The sequence below is a fragment of the Mirounga leonina genome, unplaced genomic scaffold (genome assembly GCF_011800145.1).
Source record: "Mirounga leonina isolate KUSES-001 unplaced genomic scaffold, KU_Mleo_1.0 Mir_54, whole genome shotgun sequence".
NCBI classification, from domain to species: Eukaryota; Metazoa; Chordata; class Mammalia; order Carnivora; family Phocidae; genus Mirounga; species Mirounga leonina.
In genome coordinates, this window is record NW_023270812.1 from 3,366,324 (window position 1) to 3,378,736 (window position 12,413).

At 50.2% G+C, this 12,413-nt stretch overlaps 1 protein-coding gene across 2 annotated transcripts in view; it reads right to left on the reverse strand.

Moving 5' to 3' along the window:
* The window catches only part of LOC118001842 (ezrin), a 52,506-nt gene that overhangs the window by 3,645 nt on the left and 36,448 nt on the right, over nt 1–12,413 (reverse strand). For both annotated transcript variants that reach the window (XM_034992006.1, XM_034992007.1), the window contains 4 exons: nt 6,460–6,556; nt 1,243–1,406; nt 813–943; nt 3–163 (listed from right to left, as the gene is read on the reverse strand). In XM_034992006.1, the coding sequence (XP_034847897.1) occupies nt 3–163; nt 813–943; nt 1,243–1,406; nt 6,460–6,556 (553 nt within the window). The remainder of the gene's footprint in view (nt 1–2; nt 164–812; nt 944–1,242; nt 1,407–6,459; nt 6,557–12,413) is intronic.

Genomic DNA, 12,413 nt, shown 5'->3' on the forward strand with positions numbered 1-12,413 from the left:
ACCAGCTGCTCCTGGCTCTTCATCTGATCTGCGGCCTGCTTCTGCAGCTCCTCCTTGGCCCGCACAGCGGCCATGCGGTCTGCCTCCAGGCGCTCAGCCGCCTCCTGGGCACGCTGCCTCTCCTCCTCCAGCTGCAGGGCTCTCTGAATCTGGTCTGAGAGTTCTGGAGAGAGCACAGGGCCCTGAATTCCCAGCCTGGATGCCTGGCATGGGGTCCAGGGCGGGACTCACAGCACAAGCTACAAAGCACTGCATGGGGGGCCTCTGCTTCTACGGACACAGAGGAAAGCCCACTGCGGTGCGTTCCCTGCTGTGCACATAGACAACATCCTTGCGGCAGTTAGAAACTGCTAGGGAGGGTTTCCCCCTCCCCTGGCCAGGGCTGGGGTAGGTTGGCAGACATGCAGAAACCATACCACTCGCCCAGTTTTTAGTTTATAAGACAGGAGGCATCGTAGCATGGTTTGGGCACTCACTGGCTGTGCGACGTCAGGCAGATTAATTTCCCTGCTAAACCTTAACATCGTCATCAGGAATATGGGGATGACTCAGTACTAACCTCAAAGGAGTGAGGGAAAATTTAAAAATGTGCATAAAGCATTTAGCACAGAACCAGCACAGCATCAAAAGTATCAAGATAATCAAAAGATTATCTTCTAATCCAAACACCCATGGTCAGCTCTCAGCCTCGAGTCTCTCCTGTGGGTGCTGTGTTAAGCTGAGACGTTCCTGGCTGTGGGTGTGCTGACGGTCCATCTACTCCTCGCTGCGGAATGCACCCCTGCATGCATAAGCACTGGGCACAAACCCACCTTTCTCTGCCTTCTTGGTTTTCTGCTCGTAGTCCTGCAGCCTGAGCATTAGCTCCTCCTTCTCCCGCATCATCTGCTCCTTCTCTCTCTCCACGGTCTCTCTCCTCTTCTTCTCGGTCTCCAGCTGCTGCCTGTTACAGGGCGAGGGGCGGTGCAGGAAGGTTTAGGTGCTGGCAGACACCTGCCATGTCAACACGCATCACCAGTGCCCAGTGCAGGCCCCACCTCCAGATGGTATGGACTCAGGAGGCAGCTCCCTGAGCGGGTCCTTGGGCCCCACGCAGTAACTTCTGAAGGTCCTCGCCCCCTGAGGCTCCACCCGTGTTCGCTAGGTTATGTTCCCTTGGCGCCTCTGATGGAGAACAGCGCAGGCAGGGCCATCTAGTCTGGGAGAACACCGCCCCGTCCTGCTGGCCTCCACCCCGCTCACCGCTCCAGCTGCTTCTGGTGCTTCTCCTCCCGGGCCTGGGCCTTCATCTGCTGCACCTCAATGGTGTCGGGCTTCCTGCGGCGCATATACAGCTCATGATTCCCCATGCAGAGCTGCAGGATCCGCTTGTTAATGCGCAGGCGGGGGGCATAGAACACGAAGTCCTACAGAACAGAACAGGGTGGACTCTAAGCAGGAGGAACACTTTCCTTTGGCTTTCTTCTTCCAAACCCGACTTCACAAAGTTCTAGATGACCTTTTCTAAAAGGACAAATGTAGCAGAGTACGGGGCCAGAAAGGGACTTCAAGGAAAAGCCACTGACTCCAAATGACGGGACAGAAAGTTCCTGGTGCCATGGGATTTGGATTCTCTGGGACAAACAGAGCAACTGTGTGTCTTTGTGGGTATGCGTGTGCACACACCCTGAAACCTCTCCGGCTGGACGGTAAAGCTTCTCTGAGGCAAGAGGTCTTACAGCCTTGGGAAACCTGGGACCGAGGCCCAGCGCTGCCTGGTCTTCAGGCTGACACCCTCTGGCCCCACCAGCCAGAGAACCACCATCCCCCAGTCCTGCCTGAGGTGCAGCGACTTCTAATTGAGCTTCTGGTCTCCTCTGCCTCAACCCTGGCCTCCCACACGGCCACCAGTGCATCCATCGGGTCGCTAGCGAACACCTGACGCCAGCCTGGTTAGCTCCAGGCCCAGGTACTGACGCCGTGGCTGGGCACGTGTGCGGAGTCCGGCCCCGCAGCCCCCGCCTCCCCCTTGTGCATCTGAACTGCACTTGCGTGCCCGCCAACTTAGTTGCTCAAAGCAGCCCTGCTACTTGGGATGTCCTGTCCAACCCCACAGACCCGAGGAGATGGCACGGAGGCTCCTGTCTGGAGTGCTCCTGCTTCCGGCTTAACCAGCACACCTCCTGTGCCCCCTGTGCTCCACGGGGGAGCCAGCATGTCCGCTGATGCACCTGGTTTGGTCTCTACCTTCCCCTGGACGGGCAGCTCCCCCGACAGCAGGGCTGTGTTCATTCATCTCTCTATCCCCGGGACCCAACAAATGGCCTGGATTTACTGGGTGCTGGAGTTTACAGAGCACTGCCACGTCTAAGCCTGTGACCTTGAGCGAGTCACTTCCTTGGAATCTGAACACCTTCAGCTGCATGGTGGGGAGGACAGTAATCTAACAGGACTGCTGCGAGGATTAACTCAGACACTGTCAGCGGGACAGGAGGCTCACTCACAGACTGCTGGCTGCCTGACAAAACTGCTAGGGAAGAGCCTTCTTGAACAGAACAGACCAAGGCATCCGAGAACCTTAGGACTGTGGCTGTATAAGTCTGCGACGTGGGACAGGGACGGCACACGGCCTTGCCTCCTAGTTCTTGCTACTGCTGCGATTAATGCAGGGGATGGGAGAGGAGAGAGGGTTTAGAAACTCTTGTTAAAAGTTATTTTAAAATGCCAGTCTGCGGGGTGCCTGGGTGGCTCAGTGGGTTAAGTGTCTGCCTTCGGCTCAGGTCATGATCCCGGAGTCCTGGGATTGAGCCCCGCATCGGGCTCCCTGCTCGGCGGGGAGCCTGCTTCTCCCTCTCCCACTCCCCCTGCTTGTGTTCCCGCTTTCGCTGTGTCTGTCAAATGAATAAATAAAATCTTTAAAAAATCAATCAATCAATAAAAATTAAAATGCCAGTCTGCTTCCTCTTTTTTCCCTTTCTCTTCTCAGCTTGGGGCCCCTGGCATCCAGATTCTGACCTCTGGAACAGGGGCAGGGTGGCTGAAACAAAGAAACAGTGTGACGTGTTCCACAGCGACGTCTGAAACCAGAAAGGACACGCCAGGGAGCTAACCAACACACCCCAGAAGGCCCTACGTAGCTTCTCAGTTTTCTCATCAGTTCCAGAAATGCTGGATAGACAGTACTGTCAAAGCCGCGAGCCCACGGAGTTCCTAGGTGGAGCTTTCGCACACTCGTTATTAAGTCATCGCGTTTGCCAGGGAGCGTCTGCAGAGCGGGGAGAAGCACCGCCTCTATTACGTAAGAGAAAACAATCTTTTGTTATGGCCACACAGACGTGCTACCCACGTTAGGTGTTGGCTGTGGCTCCTAAGCATTGCAAAGGAACTCTGATTAGCACCAACTCCTCCTTAGAACAAGGTCAGTTTAAAAACCATCAAGGGCAGACGCTGCAAGTACATCACCGCAGCCGGTGGGCCCAAGACAAGGCCTGCACATGGCTGGGGACAGCGAAAGCAGCAGGCAGAGGCCATTTCCTGGGCTGCCTAGTCTCAGGCTTCAGGGTAAAACCAAAAACTGAAACCAATATTTACTTAAGGATTTCTAAGTCCGAGTACCCAGCCCAAGCCTCCTAATGCAAAACCACAACACCGAGGAGATGTGGGGCAGGCTGTCTAAACTCTGGCAGAGACAGATCTTAAAAACTGAAACTCGAGGCAAGAGGAAAGCTCATGGAAATGAATCCAAGTCCCTAAGAATACGAGAGAAAAGGAGATGGAAAAGTAGCCATAAAGTTGTCGAACAACAAGCTTAGGAGCCTCTAGGACACTCTCCCACCAGGCCCCACCCCGGGGCTCCCCTGGGCTGAGGGCAGGGCTGCTCCCAGGGATATGGCAGTTCTTATAAGCTGTTAAACAGGTAGCTGCCCAAGAGCCTTCTCCAGCTTCCATGAGGCCGCAGGAACAAAAGGCTCTTTTCTGAAGGAGACAAAGCTGTTTTAACCCCACACAGGACTACCGGGCAGGCTTAGAGGATTCAGTGTTTCAGGCCCCATCCCCGCAGTATCCAAGCTGGCAGGAGGAGAAACTGGCTTTTCTACGGGAAATGCCTGGTCATCGGGAGCATGCCAGGACAATGGCTCATTTGTGAGCTTGCCATGGAAACTGCCCAGCGTCGGGGTGCCCTCCACAAAAGTCAGCCCGAGAAAAGGAATCCCAAGCCTCACCTATGAGCCAACTCGGACCTTTGGGGTTTCCCTGTCCATCTTGCGGAGATAGTTTAAACTTGGAAATGTGACTTTCTGCCGCCCCAAGTACAAAGCCTGAACCCGGGAAATGCCATAGAGGAAGGAAGGAACAGAGCGAGCCTGGCGAGGTGCACAGGGCCATGGGGACTCATTCCCTCAAACCAGCTCCACGTGTGGAACCCCCACCTCCACGACAGGAGTCTGACAACGACTTCTGCTCACTTGGTCAGGCCTTCCTGACCCAACCATCTGAACGTTTTCAATAAAGGAGAAAATACTTTCGCGACCCACCCCACACTGCCCCCCGCCTCTCATCGCCTCATCCTGGTGGGTGATTAAATACAGCTGCACTGTGGAAGTCACAGCCAGAAAGCACATCACTTGTGTTCATGCATCTCTTCCACCAGCATGCAGACTTTATAAGGGTGGGAAGCCCACTCTGTTCCTGCTGCACACACAGTCCTAGAATACAGCTCGACTCGTAGTACACAACCAACACATGCTTCTCTCAGCTTGTGTTTTCTTTAATCAATGGCTCCACATAAAACTAGTAAAAGTATGCTCAACTAATTCAACCAGAAGCACTACAACTGTTTTTGCTTGGAATTTTAAGATTAGGAAAAATTCTGCAGCTTTTCAAAAGCTAAACTTATGCCAACACACACACACAACTTAATCCTTAAATAGTCCAGTCTGCTTGCTTCTGTTGGTCACATGTCTAAAAAAGTTCTGAAAAATGAGCACCACCCTGTGAGCAGACAGCAGCCTAGCCAAGACCCTCAGGATCTTCTTGCTATCCTGGCTGCCCCGATCTCACGGCCCACGTTAACGTGGGTACACTGTGACCCCCGGGCTGTGGTGCTGAATGTTAATGTGGCCTGTTTCCATGGAGCTGCAGAGTCTGTATTAAATGCTGCTTTAATTGTCAACAACTGTGCAACTACCCATGGAGTAGAAGTCAAGAGTTTACAAACAGCAGGAGACGTTTTCAGTAAAGGAGAAAATACTTTCACGAACAGCGTCAAGCGTTCTGGTTTTCACTTACGCCGGACTAACTGGCCTGTGGGGAGGAGCATTTGGACAGTAATGCCACTTGCTGTTCCACGTGGGGTGCCCCTCGCCCCATGGGGCCCCAGCCCCGGAAGGCTCCAGACGGCCCCGGCCTGAACTGCAGCCCACGCTGGCCTCTCTAAGCCCCACACCGTAACCAAAACACCAAGTCCTTTCCAATCTATAAGTCTGGTAAAAATCATAGCAGCCTCTAAGAAGGAAGAGATTATTCTTCAAATGGCACTTATTCTTTAAGAATCAGATTTCTGATTAGAAAACAAAGTCCTCACCCATTCAATCACACTACAGTATGTATGTATGTCAAATTTTCTGAGCAATCAGCTAAAAATTTAAATGTCAGCAGAATCAATAAAACTGAAATGAATTTCTGTTAACACACCAGTCTTTGCAGTTACTAGTTCACAGCCCAGATTCTTCAAACTCCAGGAATGGAAATCCCTTTTCTAGCCAAGCCCTCCCAGGAAGACTGCCCCACCAGCCTCCTCATTGTGAGGAGCCACTTCCCACATCAGCCCCAAAGAGAAGGCACCTGCAGAAAGAGCGCTGGAGAGGCCAGGAGGGGGTCAGAGGAAAGCAGAGTTGAACATTCTTGGAAGAGAAGGTGAGGCACAGAGGGACCGTAGGGCCCGGCAATGCTCCAGATGCAGGCCTGACTTTTCCTAACATGGGTAAGCTGCAGAGACAGCTCTGAAAGCCAATGCTGGCCCTTGAGGCTTGTAAGCAATCATGTCTGTGCCCCAGCTGGCTTCCAGGGAGGTGCGGGGGTGAGCCCCCTTACCCCAGGTACACCTTCTGGAGGTAGGTTGGTTTTCCACAGGAACATGAACATTTCACAGCCCAGAAATGCAACATTTCGTAAGATGCTTATCATTTGGCAAAGGTCAATGACTCAGAACTGCCTTTTCCTTCATAAGGAATGAAGACCACTTGAAAGCTCAGGGGACACAGTCATCTAGCTGTTGAGGGACACCTGGGCCCCCGTGTACCTCTACTTCAAGGGGTCCTTGAACTTCAATGTAACCTGCTGGCAATTCGTTTACCCCACTCCCTCCATACCCCTCCCCCCAAGTGCTTGTCATATAGAGAAATCTGGTTATCCTGAAAACACATTTGGCTATAAGAATGAAAAACTGTAACCCCTCGCCTGAAATCCACAGAAACTTACAGGCGCCTTCTTGTCGATGGGCTTAATGACGAACTTTTTGTCATTGAAAGAGATGTTCCTGATTTCACTCCATGGAAAGCCAATCTTTGGGGTCAACCTGAGGTTAAAAAAAAAAAAAAAAAAAGGAGGGGGATAGTTAGGTGTGTGCTTGGATTTTTTTACTTCAATTTGAAAAAATACAAAGCTAGCCCAGGAAGCATAGTATTTAATATAGGTCATTACCAGAGGTCCTACCTGTGCTGGGTAAGGTCAGGTCCAAGCTCTCGGAAACCTCCACAAGCTCATTTATACTAAATCTTCCCAACCTTGGGCATCCCCTGTGCCCGGTCCACCCCAGCTGGCAATCTCAAAGTCAACTCCAATCCCCAACCCAGCACACCCCTTCACCCTGTGAGAGCTCACACAGCCATCTTCTGTAGCCTAACTGGGTCCTTGTCCCCAGAACCCCACGTCTAGTCATTAGTCTGACTCATTTCCCTTGTAGTCAATCCACTCCTCTTCCAAACTGCCAACACCCTCCCCAGGTTCCACAGCATGGAATCCAGGGGCCTTGACTTAGCATCCAAGAGCCTTCTAATCTAGCCTCAGTTTCCTGACACCCAGGCTCTCACAGGCCCGCCTTGCCTGAGGAGCTCCCTCCTCCTCCCTCCCCTTTAGGAACCTGCACCCTTCAGAACAGCTCAGCCTCCTTCAACAACCTTGCCCCTTCTCGACCTGTAGTCTCTTGTGCCACGTGAACATTTTTTCAATTCTTCCATTCTTATTTGCTCTTTGAGGACCACGCAGGTAAGCTTTCTGATGGCAAAGATCACGTCTTGGGTTTTCCAGGCATGCTCTAGTCAGAGCGGCTGCTCACCAATGGAAACAGAAAAGCCCCTGGTGTGGCTCCAGTCCACTGCTGAAAGTGGGGGTAATAAAGTCCCCTACTCTTTTCTACTGTGGTCTACTTCCCCCTCACATTTGTTAGGATCTGCTTACTGTATTTAGGTGCTCTGATGTTGGGTGTGCATAGATTTACAACTGTTCGATGTCCTTGAGGAGCTCAGGGCTTGATATGGATTCTGCTCTTCTGGGTCTCATTTAGTGCTGTGTGGCGTGTTCACCTGGCTGGCCAGACACCCTCCCGTGTCATCCTCCAACTTCTAAGACAGCACTAGGACTACTCACCCCAAGGAAAGCCCCAGTACTGCTCACTACTGGCTGAAACTCTGGCTCTTTGGCATCCCTAGGGAAAGTCACCGTATGATTTCAAGACCACATTGCTCTACTTAACCTCACGACTCCCACCCTATTTTTTCAACACATTTTACCATGGACACCATTCTAGAAGTAATGACAGACCCTCAAGCCACCAAAGATACTGCCATCAAAACCCAACCTTTCCCACAGTCCATAAAAAACTTTCAATTTAGAAAATAAGCAGGAGAACCCATTGCCCTACCAACATATTTAATAAAAAACTGATGGGCAGTGTAGGTCTTGCTATGACAACCTAAGCCAGATCAAGTTGGTGGGTGGGGTGACTTCTGAAGGCCAAGAGAGGACACCCAAGCCCCACAGATGGCTCTTCAGGGACACAGTGGTTCTGCACCCCTGGAGGAACTATGTCAGGGCACTGGCCACACTGTGGTTTTAAAGTGTCAATCCTTTTTGGCATCTGCCTTTTATAGCTGTCCTACAGGGTCACCAATGCCTGCTAGGACACATCTGGCCAACAGGCTTCACAGCCAAACATGCAAGGGGTTTGCTTTGCTATTGATCAGAGAGGTCATTGTGTCTGCAGGCCTTTGAGCACTGGAAGGGAACTCAGGATAGCACCTAGTCCCACTACTGACCGTAACCCGTGTCCTTATCTGGGGCGGCCAGAAGAGCACCAATAGGTAGGCGTCTGTTTGCTGCTTCTGAGCACCTCCCTCCACGGCACAAGAGCCCTTCGCGCTCGTTTCTCAGCTGGGCGGCTACCACCGCAGCCAGATTTCCAACTCTCAAAGCGCCCAGGAGGCAGGGATTGGGCTCCTAGCTTTATAGGAGGTCCTCAAAACACTGCTGATCCTAAAAGCCCTCCACCTTCAGGTTAGACAGGCATCTTTCTTTCAGGATTGGGTGTCCTATCACCACGGCCTCCAGCCCTTTGCTCTGCGGAGTGCCTGTAAAGTTTGTCTTTTTTTTTAAGATTTTTATTTATTTATTGAGAGAGAGAGAGAGAGAGAGAGAGCATGACAGGGAGGAGGGTCAGAGAGAGAAGCAGACCCCCTGCTGAGCAGGGAGCCCTATGCGGGACTCGATCCAGGGACTCCAGGATTATGCCCTGAGCCGAAGGCAGTCGCTTAAGCAACTGAGCCACCCAGGCGCCCCAAAGTTTGTCTTTTTAAGACTCTGGAAGCTCATATAACAATTTACAGCCATTCAGAAGCATGAGTGCAGGTCAGAGACCACACAAGTTTTTTAAAAAGTGGGATTCTCCAATAAAAGGGACCAGAGCTCTTTAGAGAAATAGTGGATTCCTGGGCTGGAGCAGCGAAGTACAAGATGATCCTGAAACATCTTGAGGTGCCACTAAATAAAGAAATACTCAAACAATAACGGGATCAGAGCAGAAGGGCACAGGAGCCAACTGAAAGGGATCCTAAAGGCAAATCTCAACAATCTGAACAATAAAATAATAATAGTAACAGATTTATAGCCCAGAGGGTAAAATATCGGTGAGTCCATATTAATAACTGAATAAATGGAGAAATTGGCTGTGTTCAGTAGACATGTTAAAAAAAAAAAAAGTTTCTCAAAAGCCGACTCCTGAATGGATGCTAGAATAGATGAAATATGGTAAGAACCAGGATATTTCCATAGCTTCAAAATGTCTCCTTGAAATACACTTAGGACTATGAAGGGAAGGTAGGAACTCCACAGAGCAGTCTGGCAGAGAGTGCCTTGACCAGTAACCAGAGTTAGCACCACCGGGAGGGAGATTTCTGACATCACATGCTGCCTCACGAGAGGCCCCAGAAGCACCAAGGCAGACTCCTGTGGGATTCTGGCCCAAAGAGCATAACTCAAATCTAACTATGAGAAAACATGACACAGATCCAAGGCTAAGGGACTTCTTCTAAAGAGTTAATGGCCGTTATGCTCTTCCAAAGGGTCAAGGTCATGACAGACTGGGGAGAAGGTGACTAAGTCCAGGTATGAGTCTGGGCAGGATCCAGGGGCAGAGAAAGGTCATTAGCGACAACTGGTTAAAATGGAAATTGGGTCTGTATATTGTTTACAGTATCATGTCAGCGTTAACTTTCCGACAGATACCTGGACTATGGCTCTGTCAGATGTTACAACATGGGGAAGCTGTGTAAAGGACAGATGGGAATTCTTTGTACTCACTACTTTTCGAACATTTTTAAAGTCTGAAATGATTTCAAAGTGAAAAAATACATGGCTACAAAATTTAAGTTCAAAGTATGCAGCTGGGGGTGATGATAATGTTCTTCGATGTCTTTACCAGAGTCTGGATTTTACAGGCACACGTCGGTCTAAACTCATTAAGCTTAGACTTAAAGAGCACTTAAGAATCGTGCATTTCACCTCAAAAGACAAACAAGACATATTGAGCTCTAGTAAATAATACGCGTTTTGGGGACAGTATACAGACGTCTGCAACTTACTTTGCAACAGGTCTGAAAGAGAGAGGACTAGAGGGTACAGTGACACGCAGCTGGGGAGACGAAAAAGCGAAACGCCAAGGAAAGAATCTTTGAAATTTTTCATTAAAGTTTAGAAAAGGTCTGGGGTGGGATGGGTTGGAGCTACTGCGGGCCACACAGATGGCTCTGCCTACATTCTCAAAATGGAAGCAAAGACACTCATCGCTATCAGCGGGGGCCCGTGCAGGGTGGACCCCCACCACTCTGCAGGGCAGGCACGTGAAGGAACTTTCCCACGCGCCCCTCGTGCGTGCCTGCTGCCAGCCACGCTTAACCAGGCACCATGCTTCTCCCCCGCCCCCGCGCACATCCAAACACACGGAGGCCAAACTCTTGTCTGCCAGTCTGAGGTGAACTTTTAAACTTCTTACTCTCGGTGGACTAACTGGAGTCCCTGCAACAGTCTCTGTAAGAGACCAGGAGGTTTTTTTTTTTTTTTTAAATTCTGTTCCACGTTCAAGTTAGGGTCCCAAAGGCCTGAAAGGAGAGAAGGCACTGACAACTGTGATCTTGGCGTATCTGATAAAAGAAAACTCAGACAAACCAAAGAACGGTCTTTTGCTCTCCTCTCTTACATAGATCAGTAACCCACTAATGCAAGAGCACAGAGCTGTAACGCACACCCAGGGGAGGGGGCAAAATCAGCATTCTGCCCATTAGCGTAGTTTTAATTTTATAAACTGGAAATATAAATGACTGGCTTATTGGGACACCTGGGTGGCTCAGTTAAGCGTCTGCCTTTGGCTCAGGTCATGGTCTGGGATTGAGTCTGGCATCGGGTTCCTTGCTCAGTGGGAAGACTGCTTCTCCCTCTGCCTGCCGCTCCCCCTCCTTGTATGTGCTGTGACGAATAAATAAAATCTTTAAAAAAAAAAATGACTGGCTTATTTTAAGATATTATGATATACATAATACTAGACACTATATTACAGTTCACTATGTTGTACGTTAGAGTATGTACACGCTACATACAAGTACTGTGCTATACGGCATCCCATAATAACCACCATGACGACTGGCTTATTACATATACAGTAAAGCTAGTAAGACAGAAATACAAATCAGAGTAGGTGATTTACAACTCTGAGAAATTTAAGGGAAAAAGAGACTGGCCCTTGTTTCGGCCCCGGCTTGTCTGCAGTCTTCTCCAGCATCCTCTCCCTTAAAGGGCCCACCGAGTTACCTGCGGGAGCCCGAGTCTACCGCCCAGACGCCTGCCTCTGGGAAGACCAGGAAGACTGCGGGACTCAGGAGTGTGGGAGGGGTGAGCCCTAGGAGGGAAGAAGTGCTCTCACAGGACTGAAGAACTTGGGGGCAAGGGCACGTTCCTCTCACTGTTTTGTCTTTGTTGGTTTTGGTCTGATGATGCCAGGTAGGATCACATAACACAGCTAATCTCAATGTTCTCTGTTTCCAAGCTGACACCTTTCAGGGAAGGGGTCTGCCTATTTCCTCCCCCTCCAAGTTCCTTCCTCATCTACAGGTTTACAGAAAAAGACAAATGCTTTCAGTCCCACATGCTCCCACTCAGTGGTTATGTATACAGTGAAAAGGGACCTCAAGAGACATTTCCCAACCAGGATACGTTTAATTCTAAAATACGGTAATAAAGGTATATTTGTTTATTTGCAGGTGCACTAAGTCTCTTATCGCCCCACTCACACACTCAATAGATCCGCTCTCTCACTTGAACACTCCATGAGCGCCCAATTGTCCACTGTTAGCTGTATGACTGAGGGTAGTGATTCCACACTTATCACAGCTCAGAGTCATCCCAGCATTCCTCAGACTTGAGTCAGCCTCCTGCTTATCTGCTTCAAAGGCCTACTGACTGAATGTCTGGTTAAGTCTTTCTTCCTAACTGAAAAGAAGGTTGCCTTCAGGGACAGGGAGGAAGTGAGGACTGCCCTATGCCCCAGTGTCTTCTTGGGGGAGAAGACCCCTTTGAGAGAACTACCAGTTTCACTGGTAAATTGGGGGAGTGGGAAGAGAGCAGGAAGAGACTGAATGAACTGCAGTACTCAAATTTTCACTTGGAAAAAATTAACATTTACGTGGGCTGGAGGTAGTTACAAGCTGACATCAGCAAGTTCCTGCCTATAGCTGTTTCCTGCAGCTGGAAAAACCTGTTTAGACAGCCCTGGCCACAGCTACGTGACAGAATCGGGTCATTCAAAAAATGAGTTCAGAGACAGAGGCAGTCTCCCACATCTATTCCCATGAGGGCACTGCCTTGACCAGTCGCCGTCCTCCAACTGT